Source organism: Hemiscyllium ocellatum, chromosome 48 (assembly GCF_020745735.1).
Source record: "Hemiscyllium ocellatum isolate sHemOce1 chromosome 48, sHemOce1.pat.X.cur, whole genome shotgun sequence".
Lineage (NCBI taxonomy): Eukaryota > Metazoa > Chordata > Chondrichthyes > Orectolobiformes > Hemiscylliidae > Hemiscyllium > Hemiscyllium ocellatum.
The window spans coordinates 6591076-6613286 of NC_083448.1; the positions used below are offsets into that span (position 1 = coordinate 6591076).

At 41.3% G+C, this 22211-nt stretch overlaps 1 protein-coding gene across 1 annotated transcript in view; it reads right to left on the reverse strand.

Annotated features, from left to right (window-relative positions):
• The window catches only part of polb (polymerase (DNA directed), beta), a 108960-nt gene that overhangs the window by 67941 nt on the left and 18808 nt on the right, over nucleotides 1-22211 (reverse strand). The window contains exons 8-10 of the mRNA XM_060856418.1: nucleotides 21996-22050; nucleotides 18404-18476; nucleotides 15096-15166 (exon numbers count right to left, since the gene is read on the reverse strand). Of these exons, the coding sequence (XP_060712401.1) occupies nucleotides 15096-15166; nucleotides 18404-18476; nucleotides 21996-22050 (199 nt within the window). The remainder of the gene's footprint in view (nucleotides 1-15095; nucleotides 15167-18403; nucleotides 18477-21995; nucleotides 22051-22211) is intronic.

A 22211-nucleotide genomic window follows, 5' to 3' on the forward strand; every position in this document is an offset into this window, starting at 1 on the left:
CGATGATGACGGTGGTGCCTAAGACAGTGTGTGTCACGCATGATTCCATGAGTAAGGTGAGCTCTTGTTTGACTAGTGTGAACAGCTCTTCCAATTTTGACCCCGACCCCACACCCCCCACCAAGTTGTTAGTAAAGAGGACTTTGCAGGGTTGAAAGGATTGTTTCTGCCATTGTTTTTTCTAATGCCGAGGTCAATGCCTGGTGGTGCATCCAGTTTTATTTCTTTTTTTCTGTTCTGTTGGTTTTCTATTTTTAACATCTTAATATTTACTTCATTCGAATCAGAGTTCATCACACTACCTCTAACTCTTGCTTTGCTCGTATCTCACGATCACAAATGCCAATGCCTCACTGCATATTCAAATACAATAATTATACAACTGTGAGGCACTTTGTCCAGAAAAAAGATCCTCAACACATATAACAGATTGATACTTCAGACAAAATTCATTTTGAGAAAGAAGACATAAAGAATCATAAATTCTATTGAGTACAGTGAATACCCAGAAGCAAATAAAGATGATCTTCAAGGATTCACGTATCATAAACTTCAAAGAAAAATCTGAACAGTTTGTAACCACCCCATGTCAGAAGATAAAATTACAGCCTTGAAATCATTCCAACATAACCAATAGTCAATTTGAACTTTATGGGAAACGACAAGTGTCTTTTTTTTGGCTGGCTCGCAGCTGTGTTAGTTCAGTTTCCAGCAAAGAACACATTCCTGGTTAACATGCAATGATGAACATAGAGTGGTTAGCTGTCACTCATTCATACTAACTGAACATTTCTCAAGGTATACTGACTATAGCTCACTTCTTTGGTCAGGAGTTTTCTCCCTGCACAACAGACCATTTATCCAATCTACAGAATTATTTTCCCAAGTGGACCAATCACTTTGGCTTGTTGACTCGCTAGAACTTGTCATTTGAAACTGCAGCATGAACATTGACCATTGATCTCAACTTCTCTACAAGCCAACACAAATTAATTGAGTTCCCACTAACCTTGTACCACTCCATTCTCTGACGTTCAACCTGGACAACTGCCACTATATCTGCTGACAGAGTGGTGCTGATATTCCATAGCGAACAGATGTCTTCAGCTTGTGAAGGTTAGCCTTTCTTATGGACGGAATGGGCTTGTGTGAACTGGAGTGCCCGCATCATGAGCAGTGGCTACATCGTATTGAGTTACACCTCTTATTTTCCCTAGGATATGATCACACCAGTGAATACCTTGTTATAATTTCCCCGAACATCACTGATCGCATCTTCTCTGTAGATCTTAGCCCCCACAAGTTGTGCAATTTCTTAGTCGGCAATTTTAAACATCTCAATTGTGCTTCCTTCCCCAGATGCACATACAGGAATGCATGCATAGATACAACTTTTCAGTCTGTTATTGTCCCAGACAACTGTTTCTCCCCATCTCCAATCTCTTCGAAGATATATTCACAACTCTTCCAACAGTGTCCACCACCTTTCCCAGTTTTTTGACTCAAACCATCTCTTTTTCACAATGGACATTCAGTCCCTCTGAGCATAGTACATGGGACTTCTCCCTTGATTAAATTCCTGCCAGCCCCCACCTCCTTTGTTCAATTCTGTCAGTTTTTCTCCGAATCGATATTAGTCTGCCGTTTTCCTTAACTTAGATGACAGGGTTGTAACCACATTCATTCTATTGGAAAAAGGTTCTCCTCACATTAACTGTTCAACCCAGCTAGTCTCCACCTGTAACAAAATACCTCCATCATTTTTGGCACCTTCAGTCACTTCTTCCCTCCCTCCCAAAATGACCATTCACTCCGTGATACCCTGCACAACTTTTCTAACAATACAACAATCAAAGTCTGGAGGTGTAAAATCTGCAATTTCATCTGCTCCCACCAAACACTCCTTTCAAATCAGTATGATGTAGCCACTGCTCATGATATGGGTTCTTCAGTTCACACAAGCCTATCTGATTGTTGAACATCTCCATTCAGTTCATAAGAAAGGCTGAAGCATCCAGTCGCTTGCCACATAATTCTCCACCCTCAACTCACTGTGAATTGTCTGCAATTGTCCGCATACACGATACCAGTAAAGTTCAATCAAGTTCAAGCAACACCATCTCATGTTTTATTTAGGCATTTCACAGCCTTCTGGACTCAGTGAAGTGTTCACCAATGTCTAATGATAAACACAGAAAAACAGAGGCTGTTGGTTACAATTCTTCAAATCCTTCTTTATTCTTCTTCAACTCCATCTTGAATTTCTTTCCTTATCTCATTATAATCCCCATTTTAACTTTCACTATTATCTCTTCTGACACTGGATCACGTTTGCTGTTCACCCTGTCACAGGTCTTCTCTTTTCATCTGCACATCACCCATCAGCTCCCACTGCATCCACCCCCTCCCTGCATTTGCTTGATAGCTGATACAGCTCACTGACTTTTCCAAGTTGTGAAGGAAAGTCACTGAGTTAGAACATGAACTCTGTTTCTCTCTCTCTCTCCACAGATGCTGTCTGGCATGCTCAGTATTCATAGCATTTCCCTTTTTTTATTTCAGCCCATACACTACCACCCTCTTGTTTTCAATTTTCACTTCCTGCCAATCTCTCATTTTTGCTTTTCTGTTGACAACACTGAATCTAGGTAGGGGATAAGCCAACCATGGTTAATTAGGGTAGTTAAGGACAGCATCAAATTGAAAGGGAAAAAAAAGCAGATAATTTGACAAAAAGTAGTGGTAAACCAGAGAATTGGGAAAGTTTTAAAAACCAATAAAAGACAACTGAAAAATACTAATGAGAGAGATCAAATACTTTGCATCAGTCTTCACAGCAGAAGACATAGGTAGCATTTCAACACGAAGGTATACAGGAAAGCCACACACACAGACCAGTCCTGAACTATGAAAGCAACCACCCCAACACACACAAACGAAGTTGCATCAGGACATTATTCAAAAGGGGCCACAACACATTGCAGCACACCAGAACTACAAAAAGAGGAAGAAGAACACCTATACAAGGTATTCACCAAAAACGGATACCCGAGCAATCGACGGACATAGGTAGCATTCCAAAATTCCTAAATAATCAAGGGAAAGGGGAAATAATTATCACAGAGAGAAAACGTGAGGGAAACAAACGGGGCTAAAGATTGATATATCCCTGGGCCTGATGGGAAGCACCCTCGAGATATTGAAGTAGGTAGCTACCGAGGTAGTGCATGTACTGGTAGTAATCTTCCAAGAATGCTTAAATTCTGAAAAATATCACACAGAATTGGAAAACTGCCAACATAACATATGCATTTAGACATGGAGATATAAAAAACAAGTAACTATAGACCAATTAAACTTAACATCTGTCATTGGGAAAATGATAGAGTCTTTTAGAAAGAATGTAACAATAAAGATGTGATCAAGCAGAAATAACATGGCTTTCTGAAGCGGAAACTACACCTGACAAATTTACCAGAATTCTTTGAGCAGGTAACAAGCAAGAAACAAAGAGTACATTTGTAATTTCAGAAGGCAGTTGATAAGGTATTGCACATTAGGGTACTGAGGCTGATGGTGTTAGGCATAAAATATGAGCATGAATAGAGGATTGGTGAACTACTAGATAATAGAGTTGGCATAAGGACAACATTTTCAAAATGGCAACCTGGAACAGGTGGAGTATCGTGGCCATTATTATTCACAATATATATTAATGACTTGAATGAGGAAAGTGAATGCCCGACAACTAAGCTTGTGAATGACACAAAAATAGGTGTCAAGGAAAGCGGTGAGGATTGCACAAAGAGTTTGCAAATGGATATGGACAGGTTAGTGAGTGGACAAAAACTTGCCAGATGAAAATACAATGTGTAAAGATGTGAGGTTATGTATTTTAGCAGGAAGAATAGATTAGCGGAATATCAGTTCAACAGAAAAAGGCAGAATGCTGTAGAACAGACAATTTTGAGAATGGAGTAAAAAAGTTGGGGAGTTTTGCTAAAACTATACAAAGCATGAGTCAGACCACAGTTGGAAAACTATGAAGAGTTTTGGGCCCTTTAACTGAGGAAAGACAGTCAGAAAGAAGCTTCAGTGTAAGGATAGCTTGAGAAGGTTGGACCTGTATTCATTGGAATTCAGGAGAATGAGAGGCAACCTTTTTGAAATATGCAAGATTGTCATGGAACTTGACTAGGTAGACGAGGAAAGGTCGTTTCCCCTTGTGCCAGAGTCTGGACCTGAGAGCATAAGCTCAAAAAAGGATCTAATTTAAGTCAGAGATGAGGAGAAATTCCTTGATTGAGGAGGAAGTGAATCTGAGAATTCTGTCCCACGGAAAGCTAACATTAAGTACATTCAAGACAGATTTTTATCAAGATTATCAAACTTGGCATGATCTCAAGTGATAGAGAATACTTGATGAACTGAATGGCTGCAACATCAAACCATTGTTGCATTTGATATATCATACCAAACAGGCAGTACCTGCCACAATGCATTATTACCAAGCAACAACCTCTAATTCTTTTGAGGGGCGCACATGGCTTTGTTAAGTGCTTTTGTGCAGTACAGTTTCTTGCATGAGCAATTTCCACTTACTTCACAACCCCACACCTTAAAAGGGATTACCACTGCCATGTCTGAGCAAACAGCACAGCATTTTAGCAGCAACATTTTAAAAAATTAATCAATGGGGTTTGGGTGTCACTGGTTCAGTTACTGTTCATCCCTTGTTGTCCTTTACAAGATGGTAGTGGACTGCCTTCTCTAACTGCTGCAGTCCATTTGCTGTCCACCCTCAATGCTGTTAGGGAGGCCCAGGTTTTGACCCCGAGACACTGAAAGAATGGACATGTTTTTACAAGTCAGAAGGTGGATAACTTGGAGGAGAACTTCAAGGTGATGGTACTTCAATGCATTTGTTGCCTGTCTCCTTCTGGAGGCTATGGTCGTGGGTTTGGAAGGTGCTAAGGAACCTTTGTGATTTTCTGCAGAGTGCACCTTGGACATGGCTTGCACTGCTGCTACTCTGTGTGGTGGTAGAGAGAGTGAATGATTGTGGATATGGTGTCAATCAAGAGGTTGCTTTTTCTTAGATTGTGTCAAGCTTCTTGAGTGTTTTTCGAGCTGCACTCATCCAGACAAGCAGAGACTACCCAGCATACTTCTACATTGTGCATGTAGATGGTGGCCAGGCTTTAGAGAGTCACAAAGTTAGCTACCATCAGTAAACAGAAATATGAATCCTTGTTCGGTATTTGTAAGAATATGTGTGAGAATTAGACAATGAAGGTACTTGTGTGTTGATCTTACTGACAAGGGCTTCCAATCTGACAGTGACCTTTGTCTCCTGTCCAATGGAAATACAGCTAGCAATCATCAGGGCTGGACTTCCAGTTGACAGTCAATTTCCCATTGATATATTATATACTGTCAGCTGTCATGCCTTGGTTACACCAATAAAGAACTGATCAGACAGTTGTATTGATAGGAGGTTTGTGCAAGGGGATTTCAATTCTTCCAGCCTTTTCAGCATATGATGAAAACAATAATAATCTACAAACTACCCAGGAGTGGTAAGGAAAGGTTTAATTGTAATGTCGTAACTCTGGCAGGTGTTTGCATGGTATTCTTGTTCTTTACCATGTCTCCAATAAACTCAGCAAAAGACATTTCTGATGATACAATACTGTGTGTCTAGTAGTTTCCAAAAATATCAAAACATTTCAGTTTAAAATGACAGCACATCTTCAAAACAATTCCAAGGATTGGTTGCCAGTTTTATAAGCTATTTACAAGATGAATCTCCTCACATTTAGTCTTAAGACCATGAAAACCTTTAACGTAAAGAGAATAGTATCATTCTGCCAAACGTAAGGACATATATTCCCTTAGTAAGTTAGTGATGTTCTGTGGGTTTCAAGAACATTTTTTAAAATATATCTGGATTCAGGTTACTTTTGTTAAGATGGAATTGTTTTGCAGCTTACTTGATCAAAAAATGTTCAATTAAATATCAGCAAGTCCAAATTTTGCCTTATTTGGATTTGTCCTTTTGGGCGGCACGGTGGCATAGTGGTTAGCACTGCTGCCTCACAGCATCAGAGACCCGGGTTCAATTCCCGCCTCAGACGACTGACTGTGTGGAGTTTTGCACATTCTCCCCATGTCTGCGTGGGATTCCTCCGGGCGCTCCGGTTTCCTCCCACAGTCCAAAGGTGTGCAGGTCAGGTGAATTGGCCACGCTAAATTGCCTGTAGTGTGAGGTATAGGGGTAAATGTAGGGGTATGGGTGGATCGCACAGCGGTGGGTGGGTGTGGACTTGTTGGGCCGAAGGGCCTGTTTCCACACTGTAAGTAATCTAATCTAATATTGTAATTCACTCTCCATACATGGATAACAAAGGAATCTACTCTCCTTTTCCAATACACAAGACAAACCCTAGAGGAATAAGCTTGCAAGTTTTATTTTTTGTTTTGTATTACCATATGCCTGCACAACAAAGATATAAATCCCTGCTGCAAAATCTCTTTGCAAGAATTTAAGAAAATAAAAATACAATTGAGGTTTGTATATAAAAAAAAGAGAATATACCCCCTCAAGTCTCTAGATTAACCAGAATGTCGGAACAGTTTCTGAACAAGAGGAGAGAGAGCCCTCTGCTGTTTTATCAGTATAATGCCAACACATGAATGGGCATAGTACTGTTCAGAAGCCAGAAGTTGCAAAGAAGTGAGCACAGCATTTTGTCATGAGTTCATTAAAAACGAGCAAGGCAATTTAATTCTTCTTGATTTATCCAGAGGCTGTGTGCTTGATGTAATTTTAAAAAGACATCTGAATTTCTCAACCACTTACCTCTGCAGTCATGGTGTGGGGCCTCAGCCTACCTAATTACAGTGGGAGTTCAAATGACAATTCACTGGTATCAAGGAAAGATGCTGCAATTAAGATACGGAGTTATCCCTTGACATGAGCACATGGAAGTCACGAAACCAAACAGCAACCAATTTCAGGATCAGCTCTGTCATTCAATGAGATCATGGCTGACAAACTTCAAATCCACTTTGCAGCCTTTTACCCATAATCCTTGATTTCCATACTGTTTGGAAATCTATCTCAGTCTTGAATATGGTTAGTGACCCAACCTCTACAGAATTCCATGGACACATCACTTACAGCGAACAAAATGACTCTCATCTTTGTCTAAAATAGGTGACCAATTTCTCTGAGATTATGCCATCTGATACTAGACTCCCAAAAGCAAAATAACCCCTCAGAACCTACTCTGGCAAATCTCTAGCAATTCTATGTATTACCTCTCATTCTTGGAATTACAATGAGAACAGGCCAATCTACTCAACCCCTCCATGCAAGACAGTCCCTCCATACTCAGACTCAACCCAATAAACCTTCTGTGGACTGCCTCATCAGCTCATGACCAATCAAGAGCAGTCTTTGACTAAAGGAGCCTCCAGACAATTTCAAATCTCCTTTGGAGCAACTATATCAGAAACAAAGAAATCAGAATGCCCACTCAGCACAAAAACAGTCATACCTGAGACCATCAGTCTCTTACAATTGCAACTAATACAGGTTATTGGCCAATTCGTCAAGAAGATTGACGTGAAGACAGCACTCAAGGTGATCCAAAGTCAACTCTCTTCAGACCTTGAGGCTGAGCAGCGGCATTCAGATTTGCGTTTTGTGCAATATCTAAAAACACTCAACTTTGGTTTCCATATTCACACAGATATCCTTCCACTGGTGAAGTAGACATTCAGAAATTGTAAACCTTTCTTGTATTATTCATTTATGGCTATTGATATCACCGGCAAAGCCATCATTTGTTGGCCATCCTTAATTAGTTTTGAAATTTGGTGGCGAAGGTACACACACAGTGCTCTTATGCGAGGAGGCCTGAAGATTGTGACCAACCGACAATGAAGGAATGACAAAATAGATACAAATCAGAATGATGTGTGTTCCCAAGCACCTGCTCTGTTATCCTTCGATTTGGGAAGGGAAGCCACGACATGTTGCTGAGATGCAACTCGTGATCAAAGATCACAGGAAAGAAATTTAATGACTATATTCTGCCCTATCCAACATAATTACATTTGTATCCTTTAAAGTTGCACTGTAGGTTGTTTAAATGACAGATTCAGCAAGGATAAAAAGGTTAGGACACACTGTGCATGTCTGCACACATCAGAATTGAGAATGCCTAACAATGACACTCAACAGGGAATATTTTTAAGATCAAACACTGGAATTTGCACTCTCAGAGGAAATTTTGGCCTCTCAGAGAGGATGCTGTTTCTGTTCAAAACTGAATTCCAAAACAGAAATTTTCCTCAAAAATGTTTATTGCTGTAAACGTATCTGCCCATTTTTATTATCAATTCCCTTCCGGGCCATAAAACTACAGAATTTTACACCTCTCGACTTTCAATAATCTTCAGGCTTTTAAAGCCCAAACTGGGAGTCATTTAACTCACCATCTCTTGTTTTATGTAGTTTTCAGGTCTACTCTCTGACTTTCCTGGGTTCCTGCACCATGGATCCTGGCACTTCACATGAAAAGATAAATTACCTTGAACTTCAAAGCTTCCACGATCTCATGAAATTCGATCCAGCATAGTTTGGATTGATGGTCAGAAGCAGTCAGAGGCTTTATTGCTTATTGAAATCAATCTCCCTTTAATTAATGCACCAATATTCTCTACAAAAACAATCTTTTAATTCGAACAAATGGTAAACCACACAGGTAAACACACCCAGACTAAACATTTAAGAAGGTTTCTAGTGATCTGAATCTGCCCTTCTCAATGAAAAAAAAAAGTCAAATAAAGAGAACTGCTTTCAACAAACCCCTTCCTTGAACTTTTCTCGCTTTTTTGATCTTTTAAAGCTTCCCACTTTCTCAGAGCTCCTCCCAATCTCTCCTTGTGTCAGTTGAGGGAAAAACTTACAAAGCACATGTAGCCCAATAATCATCCACCCTGTTCTCTCCCATGTCTGCCATCTCGTACGTGCATATACCAATACAATTTCAGATTGTGCAGATTGCCACTGAGTTGGCAATGTGGTTCTTAAACATGCTGCTTGGGTCCCACAGATCTCTCCAGCATATCATGTTCAATTTGAATTTTAGAATAAGGGCATCCACGACTGTTACAATCAGGCACCCAATTGGCTTATAACTAAATTTAAAAGAGATATGTTCAGATTTTCTGAATATTTTATAAAGTAGTTAAAAAAAGCATACAGATTACTTAGATGTGTAAATAGGTATGTTGAGTACAAGTCTCACAATTAAATGAAATCAGACAGACCACCTGACATCGACCTAGGCATCAGAAAAGACAACAGTGGAAATAACCCTGTTGACTCTGAAATGTCCTGTTGACGAACATCAACGATGACAAAATTGGGAACGCTGTCTCATAAACCCAGTCAAGCAATAGCCTGACATAGTCAGACTCACAGAATCATGCCTGACAGACCATATCCCTGACATTCCCATCACCATTTCTGGATATGTCCTCTCCCACCAGCAAGATAGACCCAGCAGAGGTAGCAGCATAGTCGTATATAGTTGGGAAGGAGTTGTCCGAGGAGTATTCAACATTGACTCCGGAGCTTGTGAAGTCTCATGACTTCAAGTTAAACATGGGCCAGGAAACTTCGTTCCTGATTACCAGGTACCATCCTCCCTCAGCTGAAGAATCAGTACTCCTGCATGTTGAACAACACTTGGCAAGAGTACTCTGGGTGGGGCATTCAATGCCCACCACAAACAGAGGCTCAGCAGCAACACTACTAACCACGCTGGTTGGATTCTAAAGGACGTAACTGCTAAAATGTGTGTGAAGGTGGTGAAGGAACCAACGTGATGGAAAACATACTTGACCTCATCCTCACCAATCTGCCTGCTGCAGATGCATCCGTCCATTACAGTATAGCTAAGAGAGACCACTACAGGGTTCTTGTGGAGACGAAGACACGTCTTCACATTAAGGGTATATAACCGCATGTTATGTGGCACTATCACCATGCTAAATGGAACAGATTTCAAACAAATTAAGCAACTCAAGACTGAACATCCATAATGCACTTTGGGCTATTAACAGCAGCAGAATAGTACTCCAGCTGAATCTGCAAATTCATGGCCAGGCAGACTCCCCACACAACCATGATCATCAAGCCAGGGGATCCACCCTGCTTCAATGGAGAGTGCAGGAGGGGATGGCAGCAGGAGTGTCAGGCATACCTAAAAATAAGGTATCAACCTGGTGAAGCTACCAAACTAGGTGCACACAAACAATAAAAGCAGCAAGCGATAGGCAAAGCGAAGCAATCCCACAATGAATGAATCAAATCTAAGCTCTGCAGTCCTGCCAAACCTAGTCATGAATGGTGATGGACATTTAAAAACTCAATGGACAATTAAAAACTCCACAAATATGCTCCTTCTCAATGATGGAAGAGCCCAACTCATCAAAGCAAAAGATAAGGCTGAAGCATTCGCAACCATCTTCAGCCACAAATGCTGAGTGGATCATCCATCTCAGAGTCGTCACTTGTCCCCAGCATGACCGTTTTCAACTAATTTGATTCACTCCATGTGGAGGCACTGGAAAATGCAAAAGCTATGGCCCGTGAGAACATTCTGGCAATAGTAATGAAGATTTGTTCTCCAGCACTTGTCACTCCTCCAGCATGTTCTTCCAGTTCAGTTAAAACAGTTATTTATCTTACAATGTGGAAAACAATCAAGTTATGTCAAGTTTACAAAAAGCAGGACAAATCCATCCCAGCCAGTTATTGCCCCGTATGTCCACTCTCTGTCATCAATAAAGAAATGGAAGATGTCATCAACAGTGCTATCAAGCAACATCTGCTCAGCAATAACCTGCTCAGTGACGCCCAGTTTGGGTTTTGCCAGGGCCACTCAGTTCCTAACCTCATTGCAGCCTTGGTTCAGGCATGGACAAAACAGCTGAATTCCGGAGGTGAGGTGAGAGCAACAGCTCTTGACATCAAGGCTGATGTCACACTTCGTTGATTGCAAAGATCTCTAGAAAACTAGAATCAATGAGTATTGGAAGGTAAAACTCTCCACTGGTTGGAGTCATACTTGGCACATAGGAAGATGATTGCAGTTGTTAGAGGTCAGTCAGCTTAGGGCCAGGACACTTTTTTAATAAAATCCCGACAGTGGGGAAGCAGGCCATTCTGCCCATCGAGTCCACACCAACCCTCTGAGGACCTTGCCATCCAGACCTACCCCCTTACTCTCTCCCTGCAACCCTGCATTTCCCATGACCAATCCACTCAACCTACATATCTTTGGACTGTGGGAGGAAAATGGAACACCCAGGGGAAACCTATGCAGACATAGGGAGAATGTCTGTCGGTGTGGAGTTTGCACAATCAGTCGAAGGTGGAATCAAACCTGGGACCCTGGCGCTGTGCTAACCACTCAGCCAGTGTGCAGCCCCAAGACACATCTGCAAGAGTATTCTCGGCCCTATCATCTTCAGCAGCTGTTTCATCAATTATCTTCGCTCTGTCATAAGGTCGGAAGTGGAGATGTTCACCGATGAGTGCATAATGTTGAGCACCATCCACAACTCCTCAGATACAGCAGCAGTCCACATTCAAATTCAACAAGACAACACCAAGTTATAGACTCACAATTGGCAAGTAATATTCGCTCCACAGAAATGCCAGTCAATGACCATCTCCAATGACAGACAATCTAACCACCACCCTTGATATTCAATAGTGTTACCATTAGTAAAGGCTCCACTATCAACATCCTTGGCTTTACCATTGACCAGAAACTGAACTGGACTCGCTACATACAAACAATGGCGACAAGAGCAGGTCAGGCCAGAAATACTACAGCAAGTAACTCAGTTCCTGACTCCCCAAAGCCTGTCCACCATCTATAAGACATGAGTCAGGAATGTGATGGAATACTCTCCACTTTCATCCATGGCTGCAGCTCCAACAACACTCAAGAAGCTTGACACCATCCAAGACAAAGGGGCCTGCTTGATTGGCGCTACAATATCCAATCCCTCCATCACCAACGCTCAGTAGCAACAGTATGTGCCATCTACAAGATGCACTGCAGAAATTCACCAAAGATCCTTATGGAGCACCATCCACTCTCTCAAAAGGTCAAGCTCCCTCCCAGACACCGCCCCATCAGACAGTCATAAAGACAGCACCGGGCTAAGCCCACAGCAAAGCTCACACTACTCTTTTAAAACAAAAAAAGCAAATGTTTATCCAACTTTTGAACACACATGAAAGTCCAGTGATTCTGGAAAAAGGAAAACAACAAATAACCAAACGGAAAATGACTTTTCTCAACTCTGCTGTCACTATGCATTATTGGGGTAGGGGCAACAAGGCATCAAAATGTGAAGTAAATATTTGTTGATGAAATAAAGCACTTCCAGGGGTCAAATACTGAAGCAAAGGGAAAATAAGACAGCCTTCTTGTTGGGTCCCAACCCAAAAACAAAAGCAACTCCAAAGGCAAAACAGAAACTTACACTGTGGGAATAAAAAATATTTCCTTCATTCACTCACAGGCAGAAGACATGACCGGCCAGGCAGCATTTAATTGCCCATCCCTGATTGCCCAGAGGGAAGTTAAGAGTTAACCAAATTGCTATGGGTCTGGAGTCACATGTCAGCCAGGCTGGTTAAGGACAGCAGTTTCCTTCCCTAAAGGACATGAGTGAGTGAACCAAATGGATTTTTACGACAATCGACAATGGATTCATGGTCATCATTGTACTCTTCAATTCCTGACATTTATTGGATTCAAATTCCACCATCGCCATGGCAGGATTCAAACTCAGATCCCAGAACGTTATCTAGGTCACTGTGTTAACAGTCCAGTGATAATACCACTAGGCCATTGCCTCCCCTATTACTAAATGAAAATGTTACCTTTCAGGTTCATGATGCCTCCAGCATCCATCAGTCACGACAGGCCTTGACTATCAGTGAACATAGTGTGCTTCAGCGTCAGGGACACTTGAGGCGGACAGATGCAAAGAGGGGCAAAGGAGGGCAGACAGTCAGGAACAACAAGTCCCTCCTCAGCTTGTTGCCTGGACTTGTTAATGGCTATCATGGCCAGGCCCAAGAGCAAAGCCATGAGAACGTTCATAGACTTGTCCATCCCTTCCTGCACGGGTGCCTGTAAATCAGGAGTGTGGGCCTGAAGTGCAACCAAAATTTTAACAGCAGCCCCTTCAAAAACCTGAAAAGGGGCTGCAGATACACGGACTCAAGTGGAAGTCCATCTCTTTCAAGCCACAATACGTGCACATAGTCTGGCACCTGGTAAATTTGCTCAGTCACCAACTGCATGGGACCGCCACATGAAGCACTCTCCATCTCAGATCCCCTTTGTCAAGGGCCCTCCACAGAGATCGGCGCTGCTGGAGAGGAAAACGTTATGCTCCAGTGACCGGGTGGCAGATGAAGGCATGGCAGTGAACAGTGTGCAGCATCTGCCCATACAGATAACACCTCTGCGCCAGTTGAAAGGGGACCGGAAGGATATCCCTGAGATAGCTTTGATTGTGGGGAACCATGTCACAGAGGAGAGTCCACAGTGTGAGGCCAATGCCAAGCTCTGGGACAGACACTGGTCAGTTTGTCCGGAAGTCCACTGCACTCCTAAGCCACCTCGAGGTTATGGACATGAGTGCCTTGTCTATCCAGCTATGGATGGCTCCCGATGTGAATCGGAGGTGGACCATCGCTCTCTGTGCCAGCAATCATCCAGGCCATCCAGTGCATCCCTGACTCTGGTCAGCCCCGCATCCTAAGTTCTCTCCTCCCTCCAACACAAAATGCACTCAAGGCGGAACCTGTTCCTGAGCAGCGGCTCCCTGACAAGAGCAGATACATGGGAACACCACTATCTGCAAGTTCCTTTCCAAGTCACTCACCATCCTGACTTGGAAATAGGTTGCTGTTTCTTCACTGTCGCTGGGTCAAAATTCTGGATTAGCCTCCCTAAGGGCATTATGGGTCAACCAACAGCACATGGATTGCAGCAGTTCAAGAAGACAGCTCGCCATCGCCTTCTAAAAGGCAACTTGGGATGGGCAATAAATGCTGGCCCATCTAGCGATGCCCACATCCCACAAGTGAATTGAAAAAAAACCAAAAGACCATACCAGAAATTCATATATCAATGGTTAGGGCTTTAAGTGGAGAAATGTGAACAAATCTGGAACCGATACGTCAGGAAAGATTAAAACCTTTTGAAAGGCTGGTGTGAAATTTTATCAGAATGCTATCAGAGATGAAGGATCTTAGGAGGACAGATTGAAGGTTTGGATTGTTCTCCGTGGATCAGCAAACATTAAACAGTTCAGTTGGTCTTCAAAATATTGATAGAGAGATAAAAAAAATCCATTGAGCAAGTATGAGACCTGGTTTTAGATCAGCAAATAGTAATTTGTCACACAGCATCAACACATGCACAAGTGATCGAATGTCCTCCTTTTACGCTCTACGTTTTGAAGAAAAACGGAGGATGTTCTTCTGTATGACTCTAGTACAACTGGGGAAAGTGAGCATTCAAGCCTGCATTCATGGGGACTGGATAGAATGCACCAATGCAGGATATTTCCTCTTGGGAGAAACTAAAACTAGAGGGCACTCGAGTGCAGACAAGCAAGTGGAGCTGAAAGCACAATATGATCTGGCTGAATGATGGAGCAGGCTCAAAAGGTCAAATGGACTACTTCTGTTCCGATGTATAAACGCAAACTTGCAATATGGTCTCAGGCTTTAAGAAATATCTAAACAAAATGCACAAGAGAGATAGTGCATAGAATTTATTGCCGAAAAAAAGAGGCACTTCAGGTCATGATCTGTATTGATGTTTATGCTATGAGGAAGATTTCAAAGTCAATTGTTGCACAGTTAAAATGTTAATGATATTCTTGGTTTTAAAATCCACTTGGCCGATTTAAAGCACACCCAGAAACATGCAAAGTTGAAATTTTTCTAAAGGGTATTTCAGTTAATCAGATCTCACCCTTTTTAATGATTCTGAAGTGAAGTCTGGATGAGTCAAAAGAATATCCATATCACCACTGGATTCAGCGCCTGCAGACATGAAGGGAAAGAATAATGAAGGAGAATCCTTCCAACTTGCATTGCAGTTGCTATTTTCAAAATGTGATGAAGCATAGTCCTGGAAGATAGATAGATGTTCGCTGACCAGGACAAAAATGACCACCATGATCTCAATCAGCTCTCACCGCCATCTCAAAGTTTTGGCAGGTAATAAAGTGAATGTTGCCCGCAAACAAATCATTCTCTTTGTTTTGCAATTGATCACAATTCTACCAGCCAATGGCCTTGAATGACACTACCCAATTATTGACCTACCATAAGTTTAAATACTGAATACACCATGGACAAGTACTGCCACCACCTCCGAAACCTCAATGACAACAAAACTTTGTACATAACTGCAAAGAACATGGCTGTAGTACCTGCAAGCATCTACAAACAAAAATGTTTCAACTGGTGGTCCAAGGTCAGCCTTCTGCCAATATGAGTAGTTTCAAATGATTTCAACAAACAACCAAACACATCGAATGCAGCAAAGCTTTGGGACCTGACAAAACTATGGTTGTCGTGAAAATCTGCAATCAGGCAAACTTCATGCTCAGCTTATCCTGCACGGATTTAACTGTCTGTGTGGAGTTTGCACATTCTCCCCGTGTCTGCGTGGGTTTCCTCTGGGTGCTCTGGTTTCCTCCCGCAATCCAGAGATGTGCGGGTCAGGTGAATTGGCCATGCAAAATTGCCTATCGTGTTAGATGCATTAGTCAGAGGGAAATGGGTTACTCTTCAGAGGGTCGGTGTGGGCTTGTTGGGCCTATTTCCACACCGTAGGATATCTAATCTCAAAAAAACACAAAGCTGTAAACTGCCCAGGTATTGTCTGCTCACAAAAAGCAGGACAAATGCAATGCGACCAATTACCTGAGAAGGTAACAGATTATAAAAACTTAACTTGTGGATTTGGGGCTTAACTTCAGGACCAGAGCTGAATGGTAGCAAACAGAGAACAGTCTGAAAAGATGGGATTCTGATCCTGATGGGGAAACTGAAAAGTGATATCACATGAGGGTTGTGGTTTGATTGGCTAAGGGATCTGCTAAATTTGAATGTATTAAATTGAATCTTGCTAATTTATTGGTCACAACTTTCATCACAGAGACACAAAAAAGTTAAAAATAAAAAATAAATTTAAAACGAATTAAATAAAATAAGGATGGTGAGTCAGGTGGTGTGTTTCTGCATGATGTGGGAGATTATGGACCTCTTTGTAGTTCCCAGTAACCATGTCTGCAGTAAATGTTGGTTGCTGGAAGAACTCTGGTTCAGAGTCAATGAGCTTGAGTCTGAGCTTCAAACATTGCAACATATCAGGGAGGAAGAGAATTACCTGTCTGCTGTGTTTCAGGAGACAGTCACATCCCTTCATCTAACTAACATGAATTTGGCCTGTGGATAGGAGAATGCAGCTGTGAGTGAGGCAAGTAGAGGGATCCAGGGGTAGAGTTGCAGGAGCCTCAACCCCTGTCCAACAGGTTAGAGTGATCATGGGGGATATCATTATGCAGCTGGACTGTGAAAATCAGGTTGAGTGGATTGCAAGAAAAGGAATTTGTGGAATATCTACGAGAGCTCCACCAGGACCAGTGGATTTCTCACCACATTATCGCCTTCATTCAAAAACGTAGAAAAGCATTGATTTTCCAAGTGAAGGTGAAAGTAACTGCCCTACGAAAACTCTTTCACTGGCCCATGTCATAGCTAGCACAAAATGATGTGCTTGTGTTTTATGAAAGCCATCCATCTCAATCCTTGAAGTCAGTCATCAATGATGTCCCAGACCCAGTTATCAGCATCGGTTTCATTCCTTTAGAAGTGGGGATGCTGACTTAAATGAACAAGTCTATGTCCAAATGAAGAAAGACCTGAACAATAAGTTTGGACTGAAAAGTGAAATGTAACATTCTGCATCACACTTGTGCTCCTCTTTGCGATTAAACACCATTACCATAGCTGAACACCCTAACAATATCCTGTGAGTCACCACTGACCAAAAACTTGATTGGGCAAGTCATATAAGGATTACATTCCAGAAACGGGCTAGAGGCCGGAAATTCTGTGCCAATTAAATCACCTCCTGACTCATCAAAGCCTCTCCACCATCTACAACAGACAAGTCAGAACTGTGATGGATTATTCCTCATTTGCCTGGGCGAGTACAGCTTCAACAGTCCTCAAGAATCTCAACACCATCCAGAATAAAGCAGTACATATGATTGGCAGCCCATCTTTTACCTTCAAAATTCGATCCATTCACAATCAAAAGTTAAACTGGAGTAGTCCTCAAAGGCTTTTTGCTATTACCAACTTATACCATCTGGAATGAGCTGCCAGAGGAAGTAGTGGAGGCTAGTACCATTGCAATATCTAAAAGGCACCTGGATGGATATATGAATAGGAAAGGTTTGGAGGGATATGGACTAGGTGCCAGCAGGTAGGACTAGATTGGGTTGGGATATCTGGTCGGCATGGATGGGTTAGACCGAAGGGTCTCTTTCTGTGCTGTACATCTCTATGACTCTAACACCTCATCAAAAACCAAGACCATTTACAACCAACAAATCAGCCTCCAAATCATAGATCATCTTGACATGGATATATATCACTTACTAGCATTGCTCAAATCTTGTGAATAAATACAAAAAAAATTCCCCCTTAAAACGCTTAAATCGGTGCTCATTATAAACACCAGCAATTTGTTCCAGAGATAATGGATTCTCTGTAAATAAAAACAAAAAATTCTCTGGCATATAATGAATACCATGCTTATACAACTTGCATATGATGGTCTTCTAAGAGAGGAAAAAATTATTTGCTTTCAAATGCCAATTGACAAGGTACACTTTCACAGAAATTTACCTTGACATTTCAAAATTCCACCATTCACAGCTTCATTCTTCCCCTAAATATTTATTAATTGTATTATTTCTCCCCAAGTGTTGTTATTAGATAATTATATCACATAATTATGATACTCATAAATTTGATAAAAAGGAATAAAAGAGCTTTTCTTGGACTTTTGTCAGTTATAATGACAGAATTTGCTCGGATGAAATGATTCTTTGTGAGCAACGTAGAATATTTGCAACTTAAAATTTTAAAAACAAACATTTCAGACTCTTGTACATTTTATAATTTCAGTGCAAATTCCTGGTAGCACTTCCAATTACCAGTCCCAGAAGTTGCCAGTTAAATGACTGAAGTGGTACAAACCTCGCCTGAAACTGCCACAAATGATGGCGACATAATTTGGATCCAGTTTCTCCACTTCCCGCAGGACAATGGCCTAAAGGGTGAAGAGAGGCAAAAAATTGTTTCAATCCACACAAAAGAGAAACTGGAGGGATAGACATGAGATGCTCCAACATGCTCATGCTTCAAGATATAAAGTTTTAATTCGCAGTTCCCCAAGCAGTAAATTCCAAATGTCATCAGTACTAAAAAGGGAACATTGGGAGAGATACTAAATCCTTCCCACATTCTGTTGTAATAGGGATTCAAGTAGTGAGGCAATGAAAACCTGACATTTTCATTTCATCTGAATTAATATGAGAAATACATCTCATGGTATAATTCTGGATTGTGCTCTTCCAAACTTCAGATGCTTGAGGAGAGAGCATTTGCAGGTATAGAAAATGAGTATGAATTTTAAATTTTCTCTGTGCCAGTGGAAACTATATGATGACATGAAGTTACTCAGATGAATCATCAATCCTGGAATGTAGCTAACTCAAGGGAACTCTAACAAATGGGGAAGTGACAATGGTTTCATCGTCATCATTGGGATGACACTTGCAGATTTTTATTGACTTTAAATTCCACCATCTACCATGTCAGGATTCAAACCCAGGTCACAAAAGTACAGGTGCACAATCCTTTATCCGAAATGCTTGGGACTAGCTGGGTTTTCGGAATTTTTTTGAATTTCGGAATAAGTGACAGATCGACGGTGAAAGTTTTTAAAAAAATCTTAGTGAACAGCAAACTCACATTGAGTACTACGGGACCTGAGACAGAATTGAGGCCTGCCAGTGCTGGGCCCCCCTCCCCCGCCGTCGCATCTGAGTGACATGCATCGAGTGGGTGTGGAATTGGGTTGACTGTTTGCATGCCAAACAACCTTATTAATGAGACAAAAACTTCCCTAAAAAAAAAACTTGGATTTTGGAGCGTTTCGGATTTCAGGATTTTGGATAAAGGGTTGTCTACTTGTACTAGCTTGATCTCTGGATTAATAATCGAGTGATAAATATCAGTAGGCCATTGCCTCCCCTTACATATCATGCAACATACATATCTTTAATCAAATTATCACAGTTGTAACAATACCAACTTTGTTTATATTCTACCCTTACATATAGTAAAATGCTCAAATAATTCTCACCGGAATATTATCAAATAAAATTTGACAGTGAGACACAACAAGACTTATCAGGTAGACTTGGTCAAGGGAAGATCTAAAAGGAGGTAATAGGGCTTAAAAGGAGAAAAGAGTGACCTGAGGTTATTTGCATACCAATCCATTAGAGTTTATGGAAAGTTAATATCGCATATGGAATCCTTGATTTACTAATCACAACACGGAGTACAAAAGTCAGGATGTTGTGCAAAAAAAAAGAGTATGAGTTTAGCCTCAGCTGGAGGAATGCACCCATTTCGAGGCACCATACAAATGGGAGGTTGCAACATCTTTGGAGGGGGAATGACAAAGTGATTTATGAGAATTGGTTCCAACTAACCATCTCCTCTAATGTCTTTGACACCATTCTGAACTCAGATTTTGATATGACAATACAGCATTGAAAAGACAAAGGGTAATTGCAGGAATGTGCTCTAATTCTGCTATTATCTTTTGTTATGAATTTGAAGGTGTGTACTGTCCCATTAAGAGAGAGAGAGAGAGAGAGAGAGAGAGAGAGAGAGACTGTTGTTCAGAACTGAGAGATTACAAGCATCTGTGTATATGACTCGATGTTCGTCCCAGAGTGTACTAGAAAATTGAAAATATGTAACATTTGACTGTAAAATGGATAGCTGAGTTTGGGTGCTTTTTTAACAACAATTCAAATTTAACCAGTTTAAATTATGCTCCAGGATACTAAAAGCCAATAAAGTTTGAATTTGTTGTTTTGCCAACATTGAACCAATGAGACAATCCAATTTTGGGGGCATAAGAATGCAAACATTTTGAAAATCGGTTAGGGAGCAATTGCCATAAAGAGCGAGAAAGCCAATTGCCAATCAAACACCTTGCTCTCATAAAAATCAGAAAACACTCTCTATCAAAGGTACCTTTTCATTTGAAACATACTTGCAGTAAAAAGAAATAGATCAACCCAGGGAAATCTTCAGTCAGAAGAGGGAAGACACAGAGGAACACATTCACTGTGTGGTTTTGAAATTAAGTTGATTGTGGGCGGCACGGTGGCACAGTGGTTAGCACTGCTGCCTCACAGTGCCTGAGACCTGGGTTCAGTTCCCGACTCAGGCGACTGACTGTGTGGAGTTTGCACGTTTTCCCCGTGTCCTCCGGGTGCTCCGGTTTCCTCCCACAGTCCAAAGATGTGTGGGTCAGGTGAATTGGCCATGCTAAATTGCCCGTAGTAAGGGGTAAATGTAGGGGTATGGGTGGGTTGCGCTTTGGCGGGTCGGTGTGGACTTGTTGGGCCGTAGGGCCTGTTTCCACTGTAAGTCATCTAATCTAATCTAATTTTAATAAGTGCATTATTGGAATAGTATATTGTTATAGAATTGGAGGCAGATAGTAAGCAATTAAGAGACAGGGGGCTTAGTGTTGTAAATAGTTGTTTCATATTCACTTTCAAAGAGTTAAAAAATAAGTTGACGTCATTTTCTTTAAATAGTGGAATCTGGAAGTTCTCTGTCACTCCTACTTTAACAGTTTACGAGGCAAGGCTGGCTTTTCTGGATGATTGGTTTAGTTAACAAAAGGGTTCACCTCTGTGTCGTAACACTGTCTACTGCCTATTTGAGTGGTGGAAAATGACTCGACAGTAACTTTCACAAAGGAATGGAAGAAATACTGGGAAATGAGAGCAAAAAAAAATAAGAAATGAAAGTAGGAAGGGCAGAAATAAATATTTGCATTTCATTAGCTCCTTTCAAGAATCCCAAGACATGCCAAATGCTTACACAAAACGAATGATTTTAAAAATGTAGTCGATCTTCTAATATAAGCAATGAGTGAGGAAGTACAACTAAGTCAACTTAAATTGACTAAGACATCAAAAACAACAGCACATATTTGATGTGCTGAATGGCTCCTTTCTATGCTGAACTGTTTGATTATTTTACAACTCAGAAAAGGCTGAATTTCGGCAGCAGCTTTGTGAAAATTTAAGTACCGCTATTTGGCAAAGGAGAACAGTCAGTCAAATCTAACACCAGGACAGGTGCACTGGGGCGGCATGGTGGCTCAGTGGTTAGCACAGTATGGGGTAAATGTGGGGGAATGGGTCTGGGTGGGTTGCTCTTCGGAGGGTCGATGTGGACTTGTTGGGCTGAAGGGCCTGTTTCCATACTGTAGGAAATCTAATCTAATCTCAAACATAGATTTTAGAATCCCGGAGCACCCAGAGGAAATCCACGCAGTCACCCGAGGTCAGAATCGAACCCAGGTTCCTGGTGCTGTGAGGCAGCCCACATCTGTTTACAAACATACAAATACTATACATGCATCAAGATTCAAATGTGCAGTTACAATGTATTCTTCCGCATAAAGTCTCTCATTGTTTACAACGTCAGAGGGAACTGCATTATTGGCACTTAGTTCTGTCTGCCTTACCTGCATTTTCACCATCTCACATCGAGGAATTCGCTTTTCAAAATCCTCAAAATACCTACAAAAATCAGTGAAAGCACTGATAAATTCATTGACAGGAATTCAGTGAGGAGTCTATTCATTCAGCACAAAGTTCATTCACTTACAATGTTTAGTTTCAGAGTCTTTTTACACAAGTTTAATCTGTGAAAACAGCTTTACATCATCAAATGTATAACA